Genomic DNA, 26,675 nt, shown 5'->3' on the forward strand with positions numbered 1-26,675 from the left:
ACTCTCTACTTGTACAAACGGACAATACGACCACAATGTATTACCTCAACAAGCAGGGAGGCTCAAGGTCACGCACCCTGTCGCAGGAGGCGCAGGCGATCTGGCGCTGGCTTCTGGCTCGAGGACTGCCGATAACGGCTACCCATCTGCCAGGTGTGCAGAATGTTCAGGCAGACGCACTGAGCAGACTGATTCAGGAAAACCACGAATGGGTCATAAACGACGACGTACTAGGAGAAGTCTTCGCAAGGTGGGGGACTCCAGACGTAGATCTGTTCGCCACCGCCGAAAACAGCAAATGCCGAGACTTCGCCTCCAGGTACTACCAGCCGGAGACGCTGGGGAATGCGTTATGGATCAACTGGTCGAACAACTTTCTGTACGCTTTTCCACCCATTCCCCTGATTCCGACGGTTCTCATCAAGCTGTCCCAGTCCAGGGCGCGGATGATACTGATTGCCCCGGAATGGCCCAGACAGTGGTGGTTCACGGACCTGCTTCACCGGTCTCTCCTTCCTCACATTTGGCTGCCGTGCAGGCCGGACCTTCTCACGAAGTTCGGGGGGCTGATGTTGCACCCCAACCTCTCGTCTTTGAGTTTGGCAGCATGGCTCCTGAGATAGTGCAATATGGTCATTTGAATCTCCCTGCAGATTGTATGGACATACTGAAGTAGTCTAAGAGACCTTCCACTAGGACTTCCTATGCGTATAATTGGAAGAGATTTTGTATCTGGTGCAAGTCTAAGAACTATGATCCGACGACTTGTAAGGAAGATGTCATCCTTCCTTATCTTCTACAGTTGGCGCAGTCTGGCCTTAATGTCCATTCTATTAAGGTTCATCTTGCTGCTTTGACTGCCTACAGGAAATGCCCTTCGCAGACTTCCTTCTTCCAGATCCCTGTGATCAAAGATTTTTTGGAAGGCTTGAAGAAAGTGTTCCCTCCTGTCCGGCTTCCTTCGCCTTCATGGGAATTGAATGTGGTGCTGTCCAGGTTGATGAAGGAGCCTTTTGAACCTATTCATAAGGCTTTGTTGCAGCACCTGTCCTGGAAGGCGGCGTTCCTCGTGGCCATTACATCGGCCCGCAGGGTGAGTGAAATTCAGGCGCTGTGTTGCCAAGAACCTTATACTGTATTTCATGCTGCTAAGGTTGTTATGCGTACTCACCCTAAATTTCTTCCCAAGGTTATTTCTGATTTTCATGTCAACCAGACCATAACTTTGCCTACGTTTTTTCAGAATCCTTCATCTCCAGCGGAAAGGTCGTTACATTCCCTGGATGTTAGGAGGGTGTTGAAATTTTATCTGGATAAGACCAAAGATATTCGTAGGTCTGACCAATTGTTTATCAATTATGGATCAGTCAGGACGGGTCTTGCGACCTCTAAGCAGTCTATCTCTAGGTGGATTGTGTCCTGCATACAGTTATGTTAACAAAAAGCTAATAAGACCTTAGGAGGTAAGCCTAAGGCTCATTCCACCAGGGGCAAAGCTGTCACGACAGCATTGCTCCGTAATTTTCCGATTGCAGAAATCTGCAAGGCGGCCACTTGGAAGTCGGTCCATACCTTTGCTAAGCATTACTGCCTGGACACTGATGCCAGGGCAGGTTGGGCAGGCTTCGCTGCGAAATCTGTTCGCACAATAGTGGTGTTAATTCTCTTTCCTCCACCGCCGCTTTGGTGTGGGGATGGGCTTGCCATTCTATTCACTAGATTATGACTATACACAGAGATCCCCTACTACAGAAGGAGTAGTTTCTTTCCTGTAACTCCAGTTCTGTAGTAGGGGTATCTCTGTTATAGTCTTAAGCGCCCTCCCGCCTCCCCGGTGGAGAGAGATGTTCATTTAAGGAATGCGACAGGTCTGGCGTGTTACGCCTTCAAAAAGAACTGAAAGTGAGAGGGACCTGCTATGCATTCTGGGATACTGGGAGAAGTTCTGGAAAGTTCTCTTAAAGGCACAGTACCCTATGTAAGCCACATAATGGCAGCCTATGGGGCTTGTCTGTCCATGCCTTCCTCTCTATCATTCCAGAGGGGTTTTGCTGTTAAAGCAAGGGAAATCTGGACAGGCTTTGCTGTTTGTGGATTTTTGGTGGAATTTCTAGTTGAAGTACTGGACAGTGTAGCCTGTGGATATAGGCTGCATTATTTGTCTTTAAATTCTCTCTTAAGTGTCTTTGCAGTTCTGCAATTTTCTGACAACTTAAGAGATTATTTTTGATTGCCGGGGTCCTCGCACATGGGCGGGACTATTCACTAGATTATGACTATAACAGAGATACCCCTACTACAGAACTGGAGTTACAGGACAGAAACTACTCCATATGTGCCAGGTCGACTCTTCACTTTTAGTTGCACCAAAACACCCAAGCTGCAGTGGCAGTATGCATGTGTTTGGTGAGGGGTCTCTTAGGGTGGCATAATGCATGCTGCAGCCCTTGGAGACCCTCTCTGGTACCAGTGTCTTTGGTACCACTGGTATCCTGTACAAGGGAATTATGTGAGCCAGTGGTGTGCCACTTGTGGAAACAAAGATACAGTTTTGGGAAAGAACACAGGCACTGGGAACCTGATTAGCAAGGACTCCGTGCACATTCAGTCAAAGTTGCATTTAGAGTCAGTCAAAACAATGTGGGGAGTAACCATTCCAAAAGGAGTACTTTCCTACAGGCATCATTCAGCTCCACGTGACGCCGTCCACTCCAGAGGTAACATGCATAGTGCCTATATAGGCACCACCCCAGTGCGATGCATTTGTGCCTTAATAGGCAAACACAAGGAGATGATGGACGAAGCGCTGAAACTTTTCAGACACTTACCACTAGTCACATATCTGGGTTGAATCCATCATCGTTCTTTAGCTCACTTCGCCGCCCCAGTTCAGACACAGCCATATGCAAATCAGTCTTGACTCTGTTCTTCATGGGAACAGTCCAGCCGCAATGCCAAGCCAGGTCTTCCCTGGACCGGAAACAAGCATCCTGGGAACATTTTCCGGGGTAACGCCCCTCATCAGCCGGGCTCATTTGAATCCATTTGCAAAGTCAGCACGGAACCCACGTCTGGGCAAACCCTGCTAACTTAGGGCAAACACAGGATGATGGACTTGGCTCTGAAACTTTTCAAACACTCACCCCCCAGTCACAGATCTGGGTTGAATCCATCATTGTTCTGTAGTTCACTTCGCCACCCCAGTTCGGAACCAGCCATATGCAAGTCAGTCTTGGGAGTGGGCCCTTTCCATCCTGGGAGTGGGCAGAATGGTGCATCCTGGGATATCCAGATGCCACACCCCACAGGAAGTGGTCACTATGTGGGCACAAACCTGGTAGTCCATTGAATACTAACATACCCTGACCTGAGGGTAACTTTCAAGCATAACAGGGGCACCCCTGGTACCCAGACCTCTGATTTCAACTGACTTGGAAGAAGGCCCGAAGGAAGAGGCTGCACCGCCAAAGACTACATCAACTGCACATGGTGATTAGCAAAGAAAGAGACTGTGCCTACCACGTCCTGATCAAAGGGAAGCTGTCTCCAGAGCACAGTCATGCCAAGAGAAGTCCAAGGGCCAGCTGACTGGCCTCCTATTTGCGGTAGAGGGACACAACAGCTGAAGAAGCCTTCTGAGACAAGTTAGCAGACCAAAGTCTTCAAGCCACTGCCATCGCTGCTGTGCAGCACTGAGGACCAAGATCTGACGCACAGAGTTGCACCAGAGTTCGCTGAGCATCTGGATGCTTTCGGAGAGTTGTTTGGACCCTCAAAAGGCATGTTATCAACCCAGGAAGCATTGGCTTATGACTGCAACATTTGGTGACTGGATTTTAGCCAGATCGGAGAGAACTTCGAAGGAACTCAACCTTGCAGCGGGACTCCCTCACCATCTTTGTGGACTGAGGAATCTATGCAGGAAGACCCCCCGTCGACAGCGTCGCATCCACAGTATCCTTAGAGCATCTTCAGCATCATTTATCCCCTGCATCAGGACCACTCCACAGGAATCTATTGCAATGCAGATAAAGTGCCTGGACCTGCTTGAGAACTGCTAATTCTGTGAAGGTAACAGTTTCTAAGGACCTGGCTAGCCCCCTTGACTAGACTTCTCCCAAAGCTCCTCCTGCTCGACGGTTGAGGAGGTCTTACACAACTCCACACTGTGTCTCCTCATCTTTCCGGGAGCCGGGATATTGATGGCCCTGATGAGTGAGAACTGTAACTCTTTGCACATCATCTTTGGAACTCCATCTCCTTCTGCAGCACCTTCGGGGCTTTTGGGGGGTTCGACCTCGGTGACTGTGGGCCGTCTTGAGTCGTTGGGTCGGCGCCAGTCGACACCGCTTTGGTGCAGGTATGTAGTCCCTCGGGATCACCACCTACAGTGCCTGTTTTTGACCAGCCGGCTCGAGCACTGATGATGGCGGCGTCGGTTGAAATAGTCAACATCAAGGCGTCGCCTTCTCAGCGTTGTTCTGCGTTGTTCGGCATCTAATGCTGAGTCGACAGTACAGACTGAGGATTGTGCTTTTGTTGGTATTTTCTCAGGAGGAGGCTTTTGAAAGTCACCTTGTGTCGGCCGAGACAAGGCCTTTTCAGCCCATTTTGGATGCTATTGTATCTCGTGGCTTGGATGACTCAAAATGCCTAAAGCTGAACTCGAAGAAAAAAAACCAGAGGTCCTCCTCTTGAACCAACGGGCCTCTCTACCCTCTAAGCTCTGGTGGCCACAAGAACTGAATCCCCCACCTGAGCCAGAGGACTCTGAGAAATTTGGGGTTCAGATTTAATAATGACCTTTCTTGTAAGTCCCAGATTCGTTAAGTCTCCTCCTCTTGCTTCTGGAAACTGCAAACCCTGAGGAAGTTCCTTCACTTCCTCCTGTTGGACTGTAGGAGGACAGTGATTCATGCCTTGATTACATCTCATCTGGACTACGCCAATGGTCTCTACTTGGGACTTCCTGCATATCTGATCCGCAGCCTACAAATGATTCAGAATGCTGTGGCCAGACTGATCTGTAAGGTGCCTTACCGCCACTCCATCACTCCCCACCTGAGAACCCTTCACTGGCTGCCTGTCATCAGGAGAATAGAATTTAAGGCGCCCACCCTGGGTTACCGAGCCACCAGGGGCCGAGGTCCGGCATACCGGAGAGTCACACTCTAACACTACCAACACGACCGGGCCTTGAGATCGAACCGCTTGAAGTCCCTCACTATTCCCCCGCTTTCATAAGGTGAGGGTAGGCCGCAGAGCATTCGCTGTAAGGACTGCAAAACTCTGGAATGCCATGCCGCTCCCTCTCCAATTGACGGAACCAAAATCAGCCTTCATGCGAGCTCTAAAAACCTGGCTCTTCAACCTTTCCTAATCCTTGTGTGCTCTGTGTGTTTCGGCTGCCTTCGCACCGGGACACCTCCGTGGGGGGTAGCTGTGCGCTGTACAAATTTCGAAATAAATAAATAATAAAGAAATGAGGAGAGCTGGATAACTGCTTTTGGAGAGGCTAGTGGAGTAGAATCTTCACCAGCTTAGGGGTTACTTTCTCCCCCTAGTCTCGCTACTGAGGCGAGTTCTACCTTTGCAGACATGCTAAGGAAAGTGGCGACAGTCTTGGTTTTGTTGCTACCTACAATGTAGAAGTATATTGGCACTTTGATTGAGGTCCTTTACCAAGGACATATGGGGAAGAGCCTGTTCTTCCATACAGTGAGGACCTGTTTCACGTTCTATTATGAACGTGGGCCAAACCTGAGTCAGGGGTCTCAGTAGATGGGAATATCGCTCGGAGACAATTGCTTGCACCCAGCGACCCAGTTTGCCTCCATAGACATCCTTCCACTCATAGCCTGGTGGTTCAGGCTGCAACATCTTCTCATGATGTGGATTCTGCACCCAATACTCGAGTGAATAAGAATTCTAGGAGTCTGGATGCATGTGGCAAACACATCTTTGCTTCTGTCAGTTCTGCCATGAGATCCACCAATATGGCTTGTGTGTTGGGGCATTACTCCCATGCTTTGTGGGATTCTTTACAGAATAGGTTGCATTCTCTTCCGGATACCCTCCTTTCTGAGGTGGCTGTTTTGATAAGAGATGATCAGCTAAGCTTTTAATTAGGTGTGGCAGGGACACTACAGATTCGGGTGGTCGTGCTAAGATGGCAGCTTCAGGTTTTTCAGAGGCGGTATAGTCTACTTTGGTCGACATACCATATGATGGTGCCCATCTCTCTCAGGCTCAGGCAGACTCAGCATTAGGACGCTTCCATGATAGGCAAAGGAATACAGTCGTAGTTACTCATTCTCTGTTTATATGCTAGTTGGTCTATACTTAGGCTGTATAGGCAGTTAAGCCTTGTTAGGGCATTTTCCTGTCCACTTTTGGTGCACCAGATGGTGTTTCTGCGAGAAACAGATGGTTTTGTTTCAATGCTATCTTGACTGAAGGATGGTTGTCTCTTTATTCTTTTACCTCTGAGGATGAGCTTTACGCTCAATAGGATTATTAAAAGAGAAGTGTCTTCTGGATGGGAAGCTTATCTTCTGTTCACATGCTTATTTGAAGCAGTTCAGTATACTGACTTTGCATGGCTTCTCTTTCAGAATTTCTTATAGATGCATATTGTTTTGTGGGTTATGGCACCTACTACATAGGGTGTGTTTGTTTTTGTATATACTCTGATTTTTCTTGTCGGGTTAATCAGCGCAACCCTTTTTCTCAATTTAAGCAGAGTTCATGTTCAATTTGAGTGCTTCACTTATTCTGTATGGAGGTTGGATGTTACCCGTTTCCTTGAAGACATTTGTTTATTCTCTAGTATACATCTGTTATTCTTTGTACTTGACAGTCCTTGAGCGATCTTGGTGTGCGCATATGATCTGTTGCTTCTTGTAGGGGCAAGTGTGATCGTGCAGCTGGCTAGGGTTCATTTTTATATTTTCTTTTAGGCTATATAATAATTATTTGTTTAAAGATACTTTTGTCAGACAGTGTTATCTTTATGCAAGTCACCTTTGATGCTTTATTCTTTTCAATGTTATATCGCATGGTGTTGTGGGGCTGGTTTTTCAGTTCCGTTCATATGTTGGGTGTACATAAGAGATACACATGCTTGGATATATATATTTGTGTGTGTATATATATATATGTGTGTGTGTTTATGTGTATATGTGTGTATATATATATATATGTGTGTGTATATATATATGTGTGTGTTTATATAGATATGTATGTGTATATATATATATATATATATATATATATATATATATATGTATATATATATATATATATATATATATATATATATATATATATATATTATACCTGCTGAACACTTTCCAGAACGGGTGCTGAATTACGTGCAAGTGGCTGCATGTCAATAATTCAAACACAAATGTCCAGAAGGAACCAGGAGCATTCAGCGGGTGTACAGAAATTCAGTTTAATCACAACAGACGCATGTCAACAACCATGTCTTTTTCAATGCTGGTTTTACATAGATTGACTTGCTTCACAGATAAGTATACGTCTTTGCACACTCCTGTTGGTCAGTTTGAATACAATCACCAATCAACTCTTCGCGGGGTAAGTCGTAAAGGGAAGTTGGTGCAGAAATGGACCATCTCATGATGGATAGCGCTCTGCATCATCTGATATGCATTGTCCAAAAAGCAACCTCCTGAAGGTTTGTGAGCTCATTTTACCACAGCCAAGGCTGCAACCATTGCTTTAGCTCGTGTAGTTCCTGTCCTGGATATCTGTCAGGCAGCAACGTGGGTTTCATTGCACACATTAACAAAGCGCTACTGCCTGGACCGTCCGGTCCGGTGTGACTGTCATTTTGCCCATTTGCTCCTACAGGACTTTCTAGTATAATCTGTACCGTATTGCTTGGGTATCTAGTCTAAGGTAAGGAATCTGTGTCTAGAAGTCACTATTAGGTGAGCAAGTTACCTTCGGTAATGCCTTATCCGGTAGAGACTACCTGTTTGCAGGATCCTTACCAACCCACCCATCCTCCCCGCTCTGTGAAAGGATTTCAGAGTCCAGGGTTGTTTTCCCTTTTAAGGGCCCTAGTTAATGTGACTGTGATCAGTGGTGTTTGTGACTCTGCGCTTCTGACATGGAAAATTGAGAAAATCTGACGTCCACATGCTGGGGTTGGGCCTATAGAGGCACTGCGCACGTCACTTCCGGTGTGGATGCCACTGCCACGCAGAGCCGAACAATGCCTCCTGCCGGCACACAAGGGTACTGCTCACAAAACATTCCACATCCATTCTGACGCCTTGGGATTGTTTTAAGTTAAGGAATATGCGGCTAGATAGTCTCTACCAGATAAGCATTACTGAATGTAACTTGTTCTGTAGGTATAGTGGCACAGAACTCAACATATGTGTACCTTAATGATATTTATGTAACCAGAGGATACCGTGATTTTCTTTTTACAGCATAATCTTTGCATCTTCCCACTCACACACGCACTCTCAAAGGGTACAGTCAGAAAATAAACAATTTTAAAAATTCACTGGAAAAAACCCAAAGATTCCTAATTCTAGTTAGGATTTTTTTTAATGTAGAAATTCACACACAAAAAACAAAGGATACAGAAACTTTATAGCTAGGCTCCGATTTTAAATGCCCAAAACCATAGAAATTCAGCAGTTATGGTTACCTGAGCTAACTAGAACTTCACCAACAAAATTAGTATGCAGTTCCTACCAGGGGGCGGGGGGTTGGTTTTAAAAGGTTGGCTCGGTATCAGACAATGATGTCTCTGTTACAGGATATTGCGCATTATCTGGTGGTAAACATGTTTCTTGCCCTCGTGTCAAGGTAGACTGCAATTCTTCAGGACCAAATATGACAGTGTGATCTACACAAACTGTGGTTGCCTATGGGGGTAAAACAGATAAACCACGAGTGGCACCTGTAGTATGGTACCTGTAAATCGGATCAGCCAACCCTACTCGGGTAGCTGGCTCGCATCATCGACTCCCGGCATGAAAAGACACTCAGAAATGTAGTGTTGTGCGTGCACCGCAATCCGTCAGTGGACCTACCCCAAACACTGCCGGGAACTATAACTTCATCACTGATGACCTCTCAAATGACATAATTCACAGCACCAATCCTACATCTATTCAACCACTCATACACCCACTTACACACCCATATGGCTACTCACACACCCACTCATCCAACGAGCCACTCACACACACCCACTGACCCAGCCCCTCGCCCATATACCTACTCACACAGCCACTCACTCACCTATACATTCATCCATACAGACACTCACTTATACAGCTACTCACCCCCCACTTATTCACCCACCCACACACTCACTCACCCACCCACCCACACAAACCCTCAACAGAGCCACTAACACACCCACACATTCACTTACATACCCATTCATAATTGCATACAAGCTCACACAGATACTCGCTCTCCAGTACGGCCACTGACAGTCATTCAGTTGACCAGCCTCTCACTCACCCACCCATTGAGCCACTTACAGTCCATACAGTCACTCATATAGCCATTCATACACCTACTCACCCGCCCATACACCCATTCACTCTCCCATACAGCCAAACATACCCACTCACCAACACAGCTACTCACACACACTTATTCACTCATAAAGCCACTCACAAATGGATACACATACAGTCACAGAGCCACTCACATAATAAGTTAGAAATAGTATCACTTATTTGTCCACAAAGTATACTCATTTAACTTTTGTAATACCTTAGTAAATATGTTTAACACTCAAAAACAATCACAATCACTGGATGATGTCCGGAACGATGTTTTTGAGATGTTGTCATTTGTCATTGACCATGTCATGAGTAATATAATATATGTGTGAGCTCATAAGTAGTTCATTGCGTGGACGTAAGTAATAGCTCATTCAATCCTAACTGCTGAATTTCTGTGGTTTTGTGTGTGTAAAAACTGAGCCTTACTATAACGTCCCTGTAACCTTCGTTTTTTATTTTTTTTTCCACTGAATATATATAAAATATAAAAGGTTAAAGCTTATTATAGTTAGGAAAACTTATTTTCGCTACACATACCAAGATTAAACCACACAAACTAAAAAAAAATTCTAACGTTATAACTAGCACTTCGATTTACAATTTATCCACCACCTTCAAATTATTATACGTAGCAGACATCGTTGCACACTTTTCAGCTTGCTAACCAGAAAACACTAACTATAACAAAAGTCTATGTAAAATGCATTGGATTTCAAGCGTCTTTGGGACCCCCCTTTTTCTTTGCACCCCCTTATTCAAATGCTGCCAAACTTTTAATCCTCCAACAATGTAATGGCTGCAACAGGTCTGCAAAGTTTTGTGATGATTTGTCAAACAGTTGCAGAGTTATTAAGGGACCAATATCCCCCCAAAAAACGATACACAGCAACCCTAACTATAACTACAGAGTGGCTTCAGACACTCTATAACCTATATACATATCCAAAGTCTACTTCTGCTCCAGAGGTTTACACCAGATAGTCCTGTCAGGAATCTCACAGCTCCAGTCTAACCTAGGGCTCTCCGACTCTTCCTATGCTCTGCAATTGAGCCCATCATCCTGTACTGTGCAGATCACTGTTCAAGAGAGCATTTCCCAGTCAGCAGGTGTAAGCCTAGGCCCATGAGTCAGACCTTAATTAATGCTTGGGCACATCAAACGTTGGCTCTGAAGCACAAAAGACTCTCCTGCTATGAATCCAAGGTGGCAGGGATGCTCAAAGGCAGAAAATGGGAAAGAGCCAACATATAAAGGGTAAATGAGTCCTCATGGGGGTAATTTTATTGATAGATTTCTAACCCCATTTGGGATCACTGTTCTGAATTTTGGGTTTTGTTAGTTCCTTACTCAATCTGGTCTTCAAAAACGAGCTGCCAGATTCCTTGGGTTGGATGATTGTAGATGGCAATTTCTTAAGGGTTAGAAGTGTTATTGTCAGATTTCAAGTCTAGATACTCCTTTTCAAATCACATTTGTAGTTAAATGTATTTGTAATGACTGATGTGACTGATTGGGTTCAAATAAACACACTAACACACAAAGGATCTAGTGGGAGAGGCCCAACCAAAGGCGTACTACTCCCTATCTATATTTGAATCTCACAAAAAAGTGCATCTGGTAGAAAATAGATAAGCGCTGTTCACAATATTGTGGCAGTATGAGTGTTGAATAGTGTTGCAAACGTTCACAGGAGAGAACCTTTTTCAGGACGAGAACCCTCACTCGCCAGAGGATGACCTGCTTCATCATAGGGTTCCCTCCTCACACCAAGGCTGCAAGGTGTGAGGCTGGAACCCAATGATGAAGCATGTCATCCTTTGGTGAGCAAGGGTTTCTTCTATGAACGATTGCAACACTATTCAACACTCACACTGCCACAATATTGTGAACAGTGCTTCTCTATTTTCTACCAGACCTACTTTTTGTGAGATTCTGGATTAAAATTAATCCAGAATTCTTCGCTTTATCTTTCTAAATTGTTCTCGACTTAAAAGCATGAGTTTTGGGAGCCCATGAATGTGTAGAGCTTTTCAACAGTTGAAGTGATTTAAAATATTACCTTCTCACTCTACTCATCTTGTCAAGATAGAAGGTAAACTGTAGAAGGGACGGTATAGGAAGTTCCTTCTCAATCCAGTTGATTTCATGTAGTCAGCCCTTAAGTGATGCACTCACATTTTCCTAAAAGTAATCCTTCCACTCTCTAACAGCTCAGTATTAATCAATTTTAGATGCCTATGATGAGCTGCTCCTGTTAATGGATCAGGTTGCCAGTGCAGAGTACAAGAATCAAGAACAGAATTGGCAGCATCCATCTGATCTCACAACAAGGTAGGGATAATACAAACTAGCACTGGACACTTTTCCACACATCTTTACGATCTGCGTAACTCTTTGCCAGTTTGTCTTCACTCAGTATCCTTTCCAGAGCTCTGTTCTATCTCTTTGCTTTCCTGATGTTTTGTCCCCCTTTCTCATATGCTCTTGTTTTTTCCTTCCTTTTCTTTTAAAGAAATTATCCCAGGTTTGCAAAGAAGGTTCCTAATAAGTACAGCCTTAAACAATGGGTGAGCCAGAATGGAGGATATTACCGTCGGTTCCAGAACTTGGCGGATCATTTCCAGCGCAGCCCAGTCGTCACCTACTCCTCAATCTGACTTTAGCAAAGAATGTTCTGGTTCAGCTTGATGTCAGGGGTAGTTGTTTCTATGTTATATTTCGGTAGGATTCATCTCTTCCTGGGTGATGTATCCTTCAGTTGAGCTAACCAGTTGTATAATGCAGGGAAGTGTTTAGCTGCGTATATAAACTGAGTAGTATGGAAATTAGCACTAGAAGCTAAAATGCTATCAGACGCCAGTCCCTCTGCTGTTCTGTTTTGTTTAAATGTAGCCATTTTTGTCCTAGTTAAGTAATACTTCTGAGCACCCTCTTCCGGCGAGGGCACAGAATCAGATTTCAGCTCCTGTAGATGGTCATAATTACAATTTTGTGTAACAAATATCTATGCAGTCTCCCTGTGTTGCAGGTTACACTACAAGCTTGGGATCAGGGAAGCATTTGTAGACATTCTTCTCAAGCATGTTGGTTGCTGTCTTGGGGAAAGTGGTTCCTGTCTTGGGGAAAGGGCCCGAAGTTCAAGACACTGGAATAGTGCTCTTGGGTTGAGTGGGGTCTTGCAATGGACTGGTACAGGGGCTTGAGGACGCAAGTTAGGCACAAACTGGCGTCCTCTGGTGGCTTGGCCCAAACCTGTAGTTCTGTGGCAAGCTGGACCTGTGGACCTGTGGCACCCTATTCCCTTGATGTGAAGTCAGTCTCTGGAATGCTGACATGGTAGGTGTGGATCTCTTGGACATGACTTCTATAGAACGAGAAATGCTGTGGTGTGCTTGTACACACAAAGCTACTAACCGGAGTTCTACCTTTTCATTTCGTGTTTTGAAGATTTTCATGTTTGTTTGTGAATATTGTACATTTGTATTTAGATTGAATTTTAATACCAACATGTTAATTGTTATAAAGGTTTTGCAATTTTTAACCTCCCTGTGTTTTATGAATTAATGGGTCAGTGTTTGTTTTGAGACTGTTTTTGCATTTCCATGTCTTCTGTCTTATGAATGAGTCCTACCATGAAATGGTACGTCAACAGTAGAAAGTCAGTTCCCTAGCATTTTAAGTCTGAGAATGTGATCTCTCCCCCTCCCGTATTCCTTAGGTAGCCCTTGCATTCCACCTCTTTTAGCACACGTTGTTGTATCAATCTCTGCTTATAAAATGTATACTATTAAGTCTTGGCTTTGTCCAGGCTCTTCCTTTGTATTTGTGCCGCCCAGTTGCTGGACCAAAAGTCCTGCCAAGCGTCACGCAACAGGTGTGCCACTCACGCATTTCAGTGCGGTGATCCGCATCACCGCACTGAAATGCATTGTCACGCATTTTCGACCTGTGCCAGGCGCACCAACAGCGCGCCTGTGCCCAGGCTCTCTCTGCTGTTCTGAGAGAGTCCGAGTGCCAATGGTGCGGCGCGCGGCTACTCAAGACTCCTCACAGTGTCTGCAGGGGGGCCGGGCTGCTCTCTCGATACTGCAGGCAGCAGCTCAGAGCTGTCAATCACCGCGTGGCACACCTGAGGGCCGGGATTAAATCCGGATGTGCCGGCCGCGGTAGTGCCGTCACATCCGGGACTAGAAAGTGCAGAAAATCGGCGGGGAATTAGAGAGTGCAGGCTGCCACGATGAGACGCTCTCAGACTCTCTCAAGCGCCGCCATGGCCGCCTGCGCCCCGTAACAGGCACAAAGAGTACTGAGAGGATGGGGGCATCATCCATCTTTCATTCCAACCTTCAGTGCTACCTCGCCAGCCTTCACCGCCACCAGCGTTACAAAGAGAGGTGGGGGTATATTCTGCTGCTTCCACTGTGTATGCAGTGGCACAAATTCACTAAACAGGAAGTGAGGCAGATTTAACCGCAAACACATGCACGCTTCTGAGTTCTCAATAGAACGAGGGCTTTTAACATCATATGCATTTCAAAGCAGTATTTGTTTTCTTTGCGTTTGAATACCAGGCTGTTTTCAGACCTTCCAAGAAATGGCACAGTGACCTCTGAATGTTGTAGGACCTCTCAAGTTAAGCAGCCTCGATAATAAATCAGATGACGTGATGCGGTTTGAAACAGACGTAATGCAGACACTCGTGGTTGCAGCAGGCGTGATTTAGATACTCAGGGTTGTAGCAGGTGTTATGATGAAGCAGACGCTCGGGGTTGCTGCAGATGATCAAGCGAAGCCTACACTAACCTATTCATATGCATTTACTGCGTGAGTCGTGGCCGGGGAAGTCAGTATTATAATGTGAATCTGGCCTTCCAGAAACACTGACTGCGCATCACTGAAGTCAATGGGGCCCGCGGACGCCGTGGAGTGGTGCCTGGTACATCAGCACCCTGGCTACTCTTCCACAGTCCAATGCAGCCAGGCAAGTCGCTCGAGTCCTCTCCTCTTGGACCGCGCTACTGCTGCACGTCACGGCTGGGCCCGTCCTCCTTGCTTTTTCACAATCAACTGTGCTCGCTGACAACAGTGAACACTGACACACCACCGCTGGTGTTTGTGGAGGTCAGCTGGGGGGCATCGCATCCACCAGAAGTGGACCCCTTAGCCAGCTAGTGGTGCAGCACGAGTGAATAAATTGAAAAGTGTGACTAGGAGGACAGTTACATCGACTATTCATTGTTTGGGTAAATGTCACTGAGCATAAGTTACATTACACAAGAAGATCACAATATATTCATTTTTAAGCCTTTTACCCCATATTTGGGTTCTCGAAGTTTTAATTTCTGTCTTTTTGCCTTTTGTTTCTAATGGTCTGTGCCAATCCACCTATACCTTTATGCTCCATTTATGTGTCCATACGTTTTGCTTTCATTTCCCTGTGCCTTTCTACCCTGTGTCTGCATTAAGTTATAGTACAGTTTCTTGTTCTGCAAATGGTTGTAATTTGTGATATTTATAAATTTCCCTTGACTTCATTGATTCATTTTGCGCCCAAGAAAGCGTCACTCATATTCGTTGAAATGTCACTCATAATAACACTGAAATTATGAAAGTGTCACACATGGCGATATGAAACCTTGGCAGCTATGAAAGCTGCTGGTTTAAATTAACTTTGCATGCTGTTACTGCATTTGAATGAGCATACCCGCCAAGAATGTACATCTAGTTCAGTTCCCTTCTTGCTGTACTGTGTGGGTCAGAACCTGATTCTGTTGCATAAAATGACAGTTCATTTCCCTCCATTTTGTTCTGATAGAGACTTCCTCACATTTTTAGGTTTCGCCTGGGGCACGGAGCTCCTAGCTCCGCCCCCAGGAGAAATCTTATGTCTCTACAGCAGAGTTCTTCAAACTGTGGGGCCCGCCCCCCAGGGGGGCGCGACACCATCCCAGGGGGGGCGCGAACTCGACCCTAACATCTTACTTTTGTTGTCCTTAACACTGATCTCCGCGTGGCAAGTATTTACCCATTTCAAATGGGAATTTCTTTTCATTAACGAACTCCGGTGACAGAGGGTTGGAGGGGGGAGGGAGGGGAAATCACTGGGCGCGCTGTGCCGTGCTTTTGTCTGCTAAGTGCTAAGAGTTCACCGTCCCAGGAGGGGGTAATTGCTGGAGCTGAAATGCTTCAGCTGCAGTGGGAGGCAGGAAGTCTCCTCTGGTAACAAGCACTGGCAAAGCCAGCATATTACACCTTTACAAAATCTATTGGCTTTCAATTGTTTTACATATTACACAGCACTAGAGCTGCTGCACAACATAGCTTATGATTTAAAAAAAAACACTATGACACAGTCAATGGTGCGCGCATCATAGCACTTTTTTTTATATTAAGCCAGGTTTCACAGAAGCTCAACTGCTATGCAATATGTAAAAAAAAAAAAATGCCAAACCCATTATATTTCATATAGTCGAAACCTATTGCCTTTTGCCGATGCAGGTTGTTCAAGTTGGCAGTTATGATGGCCTGAGTGAACTTGTTCTCCCTGTTCAGCAGGAAGTCACCATACCGGAGGAAGGGCTTTAAGTAGAATGAAAAAACTTGTGGGGGCTCCCAGAGGGGCATGGTCGATGTAATGAAGGGCGTGACTTAAAACCCCTAACTGAAAATCCATGCCCGGCATAGTGTTGCCTCACTGGTATTTTGCTGCTTCATCATTCCATCCATATACATGTAACATTACATCTACTACAAGCCATCACTATTGTCTTTGTCAATGGTTGTTAGTTGCATAAGATAAATATGCATCAGCGATGGCTTTGAAGCTTGAGGGGGTGCTGCTAAGGGTGAGAGTGCGCTGCGAGGGGTGAGAGAACTGTAGCTGGTGTGAGAGCGGCGCTGCGTGGGTGTGATGGGCGCTGCGATGGTCTGATGGGTGCTGCGAGGGTGTGAGGGGCGCTGGAAGGGTGTGAGGGGCGCTTCAGGGAGTGAAAGGACACTGTGAGGAGTGCTGCTGGGGATGAGAGTGGCGCTTCTAAAGGGTGAGAGGGGCTCTGCTGGAGGTGAGAAAGAACTTCAGGTGGTGTGAAAGCTGCACTGCTATAGCGAGAGAGGCCCTGGTGGGGGTAACAGATGTGCTGAAGAGGGAGCGAAAGGGCACTGTAGTAGACAAGCAGTATTTAGGGGTGAGAAGGGTACTAAGGGGTTCGGGGACGGAGGATGCAGGGGGCAAGGGATGCGCACTGCAAGGGTGGAGAGAGGACATTGCTGGTGTGAGAAGGGCACTGACGTGTGTCTGGGAGCTGTGCACGAGAGGGGATCGCTGCAGACTTCATCAAGGGCATTGATGAGGGTGAGGCTGGGGGCACACCCAGAGTGAGGAGTGCCATGGCAGTGGCTAACAACAAAAGGAGTGTGATAAGTGTGTAAACGGGGGCACTTTGAGTGTGAGATTGGATGCCCCACGGAGGGAGGCCGGGCAGCGTGCAACTGTTTGAAGATGTAACTTGGTGAGTGATCAGAGGTGCGCATCTGGTAGTGAGCCGTCACAGTGAGATCTTGAAAGGAGTGAGTTTGTATGGGGGGAAGTCCCTGTCTACCGGGACTGTGTGTGCACGTGTGTGGCTGAGGTGTGAATAGGGCGCACACTGCAACAAGTCACTGTAGGGTGAGTGGATGTGTGCATGGGTGATAGTGAGTGTATGGAATCACCGTGTGAAGAAGGTTGCATCCGTGCAGGTGGTGGGGAAGCAAAGAGAGGGTGAACCAGTGTTGTAATGACTGTCTGCTGGCGGACTGTGTGCAGCGATGAGGGGCTGCTCGGTGAAGGTGTGTGCAGCGTGATTGTGAGTGGACAGTGAGTGCAGGTAGTGTCTGAGAACAACTGTCTTCCAGCAGTGCGTGATACGTCACCGGGGGCCCTGAAAACGCTCTAGCGGTACATTTAGCGCTGTGACACCCCCTCATGGAAAGTGCGTGCAAGGCGCGTGTCTTCAGAGAAATGTGTGCACTGGGAACCATTGTGCAGACGTTGTATCAGAGGGAGTGTGTCAGTGAGATTGTGCATAGAGAGGCTTCTTGCAGAAAGTCACTGCAACAAAGTGTGTGCAGGGGGAGTGCGTGTATGGGGGTCACCAGCTAGGAAGTCACCACAGCCGATTAGGAAGTCACTGCAAGAAAAGTGTGTGCAGACGGGGTCACCATCTAGGTACCCTAGCCACAAGCCACTGCAGGGAGAGTGTGTGCAGGGTGAGTGCGTGCATGGTGAATACCAGCTAGGAAGTCACCACAAGGAAAGTGTGTGCAGGGTAAATGCGTGCATGGGGGGTCACTGGCTACGTGTGTCAGCCCAGCCTGGAAGTGTGTCTAACTTGAATACTACAATTACATTGTAGCAGAACTAACTCGCAAGCCGCAGAGCTGCAAACAGATTTAGCAACATTATTTGTCGGATATGGCCCGTGATATGCACGTGGCGGTCGATTTCCAGAAATTTCTGTCAGGTGGTGGGTAACGTGACCTAGTCAAGGCCAGTGGGGTGTAGAGGGTTCATACTAAAAATCCAGAGCCAAAACAAATCAACTGGTCATGCATCCTTTAAGGGTCCATCTTTTGTTTAGGATTGTTATGTATTTACTATGGGTACTGTATCGATCCCCCTATTTCTGACCCTTGTCTGGTTAATAATTAACTAGCAGCCATTCAACTGCACAGAAACCCGTTATCTGATTAGCCATACAACGGCACAGAAGCCCGTTATCTGATTAGGTCATAGCGCATGCCATCTCATTAGGCAAGCACTATTTCTCCAGCCCCCTAATAGGCATACGGTGTTCTCAAAACAAATCAAACCTACCACGACCTGGGAAATCCCCGCAGCCATTGTTTTGATTTAGCCGAGAACTTCAGTAAAGAATGTGCGAACGATCAGTTCGTATGACATCCTTATTTACGTATTTATGTCCATCCTTACGTCAATCTCGGCACCTTTCAGGTATAAATAATACCGACATTGCCTTAAGCAAACACACGAGGTGGTGACAAGATTGGAGCAGCGAGACTTGCAGAGGAGCCCAGCTGACAGCGAAGCCCACAGACGCTGCCCCTCCTTTCTGACGCGCTGAGAGAGAGACGCTGCCTTTTCTCCTGCCGAGAAATCCAGCTCCGGCGCTTCCAGCCGCCCTTGCAGGCAGCTGGGAAATCAAGCCCTGAGATAGAGATACCAGCCCTCCAGCCTTCTAAATCCCAGGTACTGAACTGAATAACCCCTTGCAGAGAATTCTTGAAGCAGACCCTTGGCAAAACAAACTTAACTTAAACTGCTACTTATCTACTCCCGCCCACGTATTAGGCTTAGGTCAGGTACATTGGGGTAGGCGTAGTTAGAAGCACCAGTTGAGTACGATTAGTCAATGTATATATGTATGTATCTATTTTATCCATTTTAAGTATTATATGGCTAAGAAACCATATCAATGCTTTTACAGTATTATTTTATAATTCTGTTATTACTGTATGCACTTTACTTAACAATAAGTATTGCAATAATAGCGATTCATTTCTCTTGTATGAGAAAAGAGACTGATCAATAAATAACATCTTTTTATTGAACACGCCCGTCTCTTCCTTTTCTCTACAATCTGGTGAAACTAAGAATGCACTGAACTGACTGAGTAAAATAAATTGTCTTTTGTTTTCACACGACTCTAGAGATATACTCTTGATTAGGGGAGAGCAAAGTTGTCATGTTCTATGGTTGTCAGAAACTAAATCCCTTCTTGTCTATCCAGGGAGGTTAAACTCCTTGTCTATTCGAGAAAGTTTCTAGTGAACTCTGAGCTAGCTGGCAAACACTAAACTTTAAGTCTAATATCGTCAGTAGAAGACCTAGTTAACCTCTGTCCTACGTCTATACTATTGAAGATATTATTCCAATGCGCAGAGCCTATTGGGATAATAGGAACTACACTACATGGCGCCCAACGGTTTGGATAGGCGATAAATCTAACGTAAGACATTAGAGTAACTCAGTCGTGCTTTTTCACACAGACCCCTTTTCCCCATAATACTCCAAAGACGTCTGGAGTGGGTGAAAGGTTAAATCCGCCAAACTTAGTAGGAGGAGACTCCTATGTATGGTTCTTGGTTTATTCAACGTTGAAGGATACACTGTTCCAAAATATTGTGCATCTAATCTTTGTTTCCATAGAAACCTGATCTGCAAATAAACAAAATAACTTTCTTGACAGTAGAATGTCAGAAGCTGAAGAAGAAAGGGAGACAGCTAGAATAGCAGCTCAACTCCTAGCGGTTGACAATAGTCTCCTACAGCAAGACCCGGATGCAATACTCATCCCGGTCAACATAAGGAAATCTATAACTTTAAAACTTATAGAAAATGGGCTGACACCGAGAGGTGGTACAGTCATATTCGTAATTGAGGCACACGAATATCGGCAGACAGAGGTATTCTATTCATGGATAAACTTTCCAGCAGCAAACGCTGTAACAAAGGACTTCCACTATTACAAAATAGAGGAACCTCCTAATGAGTACACTCCTTTCGAGGAGGTGGAAATACCACTCAAATACCAAGAGCACCTGCTCTGGTTTAATGGCGCCCTAAAACATAATAATCACATCACCAGGCTCGGTCCACTAGGTAGACCAGGAGCAACGTGGCCGGTCCTAGCCGGATACACACCACATCCAGACATTGAAGAAATGTCTGCACCAGAACTTTTAGCACAGCTAAAACAACTAATTAAAATACATAGACAATTAGTCCAATATGTAATGCGGACTTCAACAGTCCAACCAGCTATTAAAATTCCACAGCTGATCCCTCACCAGGGAACACAAATAAAATTACACCACAGAACATACAGTCCTGTCTAGGTAAAGTACCCGCAAAACGGGAACAAATTCCATTCTGGTTAGCACAAAAAATCACTCAAATAGAGGTGGTATTTCCAGATACCACCCTGGTTGAGAAACACAGGATTCTGACTATCTGTCTTCCTATGGGAATCGCACCACATGTGGAGGACTGTGACACTTGGGGTACAGTCTTTGCTTCCATTTACACAAAAACACATGGTGTTCCATCCATGTCAGTAATACCAGATGTGCTAAAACAAATTCAAGATGAATACGGTCCAGAACCTGCTTTAACTCTTGGTATGAAACTACTAAAAGACTTCAAACAGGTCTCGGCAATATTATTAGCCAATATAAAGGGAGAAGCAGCAAATGTGGCGATCCGCCAGAGATTGAAAGAGACAAATATAGCAGATCAACCATTTGAAATTGCCAGAATCATAGAAAAATCCTATGAAGAACTAGGAAGAGATAGTTTGGGTGGAAAACCGGTGAAACCCCAACTTATTGAAAATCCTGAAAAGGTATTTATTAAAAATAATCTAAACACTCAAAAAAAGAGCTGGGATGGAAATAAACAATCCACTCCTAAAGAAAAAAGATTCCAGTCCAGAGGAAGGTCTCCTCGGCGGAGAGAAAGATCTCCGGACCAAGGACGCAAGTCTCCCCAAAGGGAGCCCTCTGAGAAAAAATACAACCTTAGAAATAGGGATAATCTGAAGAAACCTGATAGATATCAAGATATTGATACACGTCCCTCTCAATCTTTTCAGACTTCCTCGCAGAAATCGGAAAGAAGAGGACGGTCAGAACACAGGGAAGAGCACGTCAAGTCCAAAGACAAGGAACCTGCTCATCAAAATAAAAAATTACAGTTTCCAAAAAAGAAGGTAGCCAGTATTAAAGTAATCAACCATGCCGAGAATACTGAGGACACAGCTGAAAAACGGAGAATGGGCTCAAACAATGCTAGACAGCGCAGCAGAAGTGAGCATAGCTCGCAAGATCCTTATGAATCATCTGGAGACAGTGGACACGAATGAATACATTCAGGTGGAAACTGCAGATGCCAGAGTTAGCAAACTTCATAAAATATATGAAATAACATTGCGTATAGAGGGGGATAAGACTAGGAAAATAAGGAGTCTCTTTTGGGATAATCTCTCCAAGGGCTATGATATCCTTCTAGCTGAAAGAAACTGGCCACCAGAGTTTGTCAGGGAGTGCCCTCATGGCGAAGAAATAATTATGCCTGCCTTCTCAAATCATATTCCAATTCATAAAAAATATACACTTGCAAGAAAGTGGGCAGTAGCCCAAGCTCCTGCCTTATATAAAAACCATGTGGGATGGGATGAGGACTCTCCTCCTCACAAAATCCAGTTAAAATCACAACATACTGCACAGAGGCAGTACCCAATTAAGCAAGAAGCAAAAAAACGGGTAAAAGAGATCCTAGATCAACTTGAATACCAGGGGGTGATTGAAACTTGCACCTCACAAATGAATAATCCTTTGTTTCCTGTCTCCAAACCAGACAATTCATATCGTCTTGTTTTGGACTACAGACACCTTAACTCATGTTGCAAAACCTTTGCAGTGCAAAATTCGCATAGTGCTGCACTAATGAATAACATAGTGCGCAAAAAATACAAAACAACATTAGACATCTCTAATGGATTCTTCTGTCAAAATATAGCACCAGAGAGCAGATATTTGACCGCGTTCTCAATAAATGGCACGCAAAAAAAATTCTGTCGTTTGCCCCAGGGGTTCAAGAACAGCCCAGGATTATTCTCAGCAAGAGTAACAGAGTTACTACAAATATATGATGATGAGGCATTATCTTATGTCGATGACATCTATCTAACAGATGATGACTTGGATACTCACTTGAAGAGAGTGAACACCATAATACTTGGGTTCGCAGCAGAGGGTTACAAATTCAACTTTAAAAAGTCATGAATTGCCCATCTAACTGTCCTGTTTTTAGGATATGAACTATCAAGTGAAGGCAAACGCCTGGCTGACAATTTCCTAGAGAAATGTGCTGTAATCCAAGCACCTAGAACACTAAAAAACTTACAATCAATTCTAGGTTTCCTAAATTTCAGAAGAACTTACATTATAAATTATGCAGAGAGAGTTAAACCTCTCTATGATCTTATAAAACCAGATTTTAAAAGAATCAATTGGACTCAAAAACACAGAAATTTTGAGATCTTTACAAACAGATATGTTAGTTAAAACAAAATTACAAACACGTGACAACACACGCAACCTTGTGATTCGAGTCATCCCAGGAAGATGCGGATTCACGTACCTAACCTCTAATGAGGGAGAGAAGGTACCATTTGCATACAAATCACATTTGTACACAGAAGCTGAAAAAAGGTTCAGCATTAAGGAAAACATTGTTCATGCGGTTCAAACAGCTGTAGCAAAAGAAAAATACCAAGCCGACGGTAGACAGGTTACAGTCAGAACAGCAGAATCAGCTTTTGAGGCATTAACAACACCATGTAATTTACCGACAACTGCACTGAATCCAGAATGGATACAATGGGTAAATTCTGTTGCTACAGACAAAGTAAAATACTATTTTGACCCGGAAATGAAAGAATTAAAATATCTAGAATATGAGAGAGAATACCCTCTGCCAATCGACATTCTGCCTTTACGACAGTACACCTGTGTAATATATACAGACGGTCATGCTCAACCCTCAGTTTGGGGAGAGCTGGCTTACAACGCCACATGCGAAATTGTAAAAGAAGTGTGGCGCGGAGGTAAATTAAGACCTCTACTTACAATAACACACTCAGTGGAAAATAATTCAGAACAACAAACTGAAATAATAGCGTTAAAAATGGCGCTAGATAATGCCGATCGCGAATTCCCGACACTTATAGTGTGCAATTCGTATTACTGCGTCAAATCATACAATAACGATTTACAGAAATGGATTCAAAACGGTTACAAAGATGACACAGGTGCAACAATAAAGCAAAAAGTGCTTTGGGAACAAGTAGTTCTTTTACAGAAAGAACTACCAAAAACTCACGTGATACATTCACTGAGTCATCAGCGTGATGGCGTTCACGTTGCAGGGAGACAGCCACAGCGGTAGCAACTAAATCGGCTTCCGTAGCTACAAAAAAGTGTGCAGTAAAATACATTGACGGAGAAACTGTGCTGGCATTAAAAAGGCGACTGCTCAGCGCTACCGATCAATTACCCACTCAATTATACATACATAATCGATGCAAACTCAGTCCCTTTTGCTCGAATCCCTGGAGTGGGGGATAGAGTAATTCCAAACACGGACAGGAGAGGCTTGTTAATAGCAGACGCACATATGGGTGAGGGTCTCAGACACCTCAAGCTAAAAGATTCTCTGGAAGAATTACAATCAGTGTACTGGTGGCCAGGCATGAGCCTGCATCATCACATTTTTGTAAAAAACTGCCCAGACTGCAATAGAGATCGCAGTGGCGAGAGAAACGGTTTAATACCATGGCGTTTCACTCCAGAATGTATCAAATCAACAAAAGAATAAAAACCCAGTATGAATAATGCGTCACATTAACATGTAAAGACTATTTTCACTTATATAGTAGACCCCAACTTTCGGCTGACGTCCGAACTGTTATACAAAGATTTGCGAGTCTAGAATGGCATATACGCTAGAAGCATGTTACGTTCTGACCAAAATCTTTCCTTTAGCTCTAAAACAGCTTATGGGGGTGCCTGGCCAGAATGAACATTGCATTGCGGGACTCTTCTCACTTCCTTCCTGAGGGAAACGGGATGGTGTAAAGAAAAAACCAAGGCATAAAGCAATCTATAACAGCGAAGATATTAGGTTCAGGAGCTGGGTGGGTCAAACATTTAATAAGTGTCCAACGTAGTCTAAATAACCTGCCAAGAAATTCTCTGAAAGGACTCAGTCCGTACGAACTATTGTTTGGGACTAGAATGTTAGTCCAGGACTTAGATAGTCAGACTTCAGTGGTTAAAGAAAAATGCTTTGATATCAAAGATCGCTTGGCTATTTTACAGGACTTAAATGAAACAAGAGAAGACCTGAGCAACATAAAGTTGAAACAGCAGCCAACAACCACTGAAGAAAAACCACCTGTCCCAGCAAGGCCTGTCTGGATTCCAAAAGTCGGGGATCTGGTCAGAGAGAAGATCGCGGTAAAGAAGGAATTTGGGCCTTCTTACAGAAAAGCAGTTCCTGTCTTGTCTATCAACGGGACAAGATCAGTAGTACTACCGCCCCTTGCTGGTAAAAAGGAGAACCGAGTAATATCCATCGACCTGGTTAAACCACAATCATGTGGCCGATAACAAATAGTAGGCCAAGTGGACTCCCAAGAAGTAGCAGAACACCAAAGTTTGCTACATCCACAGAGGTTCAAACTGAAAGACTGATCTCATTTGAAAAATCTACAGTGAAACAACAAGGACTATGCAATAAAGCAATGGAACTTGAACCTCTTAAAACCCAAATCAAAGCTTTTCATCAAGAAACACCGACCTACGATGATGTAACTACAGACTTTTCTAATGAAACAAAGCAAAATCCAAAAGCAAAAAGTAATCCAGAAGCAATTGGAACAATTGACAGAACGGCATCCGGCTACTTCATCAACTTCGATGATTTTTCAGAAGATCAAAGTGAACCAGAAGTACAGCCATCAACAAAAACTTTTAAAGACAAAGCAAAGGAACTTTTTCATCAACTAAAGGGAACTTATCTGACTTCTCCATGGATTGAAATGTGGGTGACATTAGGTGCATTTATCCTCATACTTTGGCTCATCATGGTACTATGCTTGGGACATTTCATTGAGGGAAAATATGCTAAAATGGACACAGCAAGCCAGAAAATCAACTTGGTCCTTAAACCACACACATCTTCACACGTCAAGAAAAGAGAACTTTCTTCAGTGAACTTCACAGCCAATCCTATACCAGGCGGTGTAGCATGGGACAATACTGATTATGAAATCTATGGCCCGGTTGAAATCCTGAAGTATCCACATCAATTTAAGATATCATTAAGTGACTTTGTAAAACCAAGCACATTTGCTGATGATTGGGACATTGAAAGTATTAATGATATGATGTCTGACCTAGTAATGTCTGCTAAATTTACAGAACATGATTATTTTCAGGGTTCATCTAATTATGATCAAATGTTCTGCTACAACCACTATGGTAACCATTATCTCCATAAATCTGCACAACCTAGAAATGTTTTAAATTATAACCAATGGGAACATTGTGCTACTCCTCCAAAGGGTAGTTCTAAAACATTTTATGATAAATATTCATATTTTTCAGGGTTTAACACAAGTAATGCAGAAACATTTTATTTCAAATTGTCGAATAAGACAGGTATGAAGACCATGCTTACAAACACGAAATTGATATATTCAGATTCATTTTTTGAGCAAATGAATACATTTGGTTTTGATTTCTGGAACAATAACATTGAAACAAAAACTGTTTGGGGTACAAAAGATTGGCAAGTACAAGGTATAGAATCATTGTTCAGAGCCTGCATGATCCCAGAACAAATTATATTTTTGAATGACACTATTCAACAAACTACCTGTCTTGGCTTAGCCAAAATCAAAGACTTAAACAAACCGTCTATTCCAAAGCCAACAACGAACAGTAATAGCTCTATAGATGTTGAGATAGACGTGAACCATATTTTAAACCAAAACAGAACACATCCTGATTGGAAACAATGGTTGATCTGGCCCACAGACACAAATAACTGTCAAGACAGATTCCTGAACAAAATACATGGGTTCAAATTGACCAGGCCAGACCCTAGATATTCCCAAAGACAACATCCAGGGATAGTAACTACTTACAGTGTGGGCAAGCTCTGCCTTCAATGGCTACAAACATCCACACTGGCAGAAATTAAGCAACACCTAACTTTACTTCAAGAGGGTGCTGACTTGCGTGATTTCATTATGGGACCACGCAAACAGCGTCAAAAACGTTTCATAGCGGCCTCTATATATGCAGCTTACAATGAAGCTTGGAAAGTAACTCAAATTGAGACAGCAGAAAAAATACGGGAAATTGACCGTATTAATTTGGAAAAATCACTTTCTGTTGTGGACAATGGGTTAATGACTCTGTCCTCCAGAATATATTCACTGGACAGTATTGTGTCTTCAGCAATCGATATAATATCGCAA

General features: G+C 44.3%; 1 protein-coding gene across 2 annotated transcripts in view; it reads left to right on the forward strand.

The window, feature by feature from the left end:
- The window catches only part of S100PBP (S100P binding protein), a 454,146-nt gene extending 441,038 nt beyond the window's left edge, over positions 1-13,108 (forward strand). For both annotated transcript variants that reach the window (XM_078680741.1, XM_078680740.1), the window contains exons 5-6: positions 11,799-11,898; positions 12,080-13,108. In XM_078680741.1, coding sequence (XP_078536867.1) covers positions 11,799-11,898; positions 12,080-12,224 — 245 coding nt within the window. In that variant the 3' untranslated portion in view covers positions 12,225-13,108. The remainder of the gene's footprint in view (positions 1-11,798; positions 11,899-12,079) is intronic.
- Positions 13,109-26,675: the final 13,567 nt, after the last annotated feature.

Source organism: Lissotriton helveticus, chromosome 3_1 (genome assembly GCF_964261635.1).
Source record: "Lissotriton helveticus chromosome 3_1, aLisHel1.1, whole genome shotgun sequence".
NCBI lineage: Eukaryota > Metazoa > Chordata > Amphibia > Caudata > Salamandridae > Lissotriton > Lissotriton helveticus.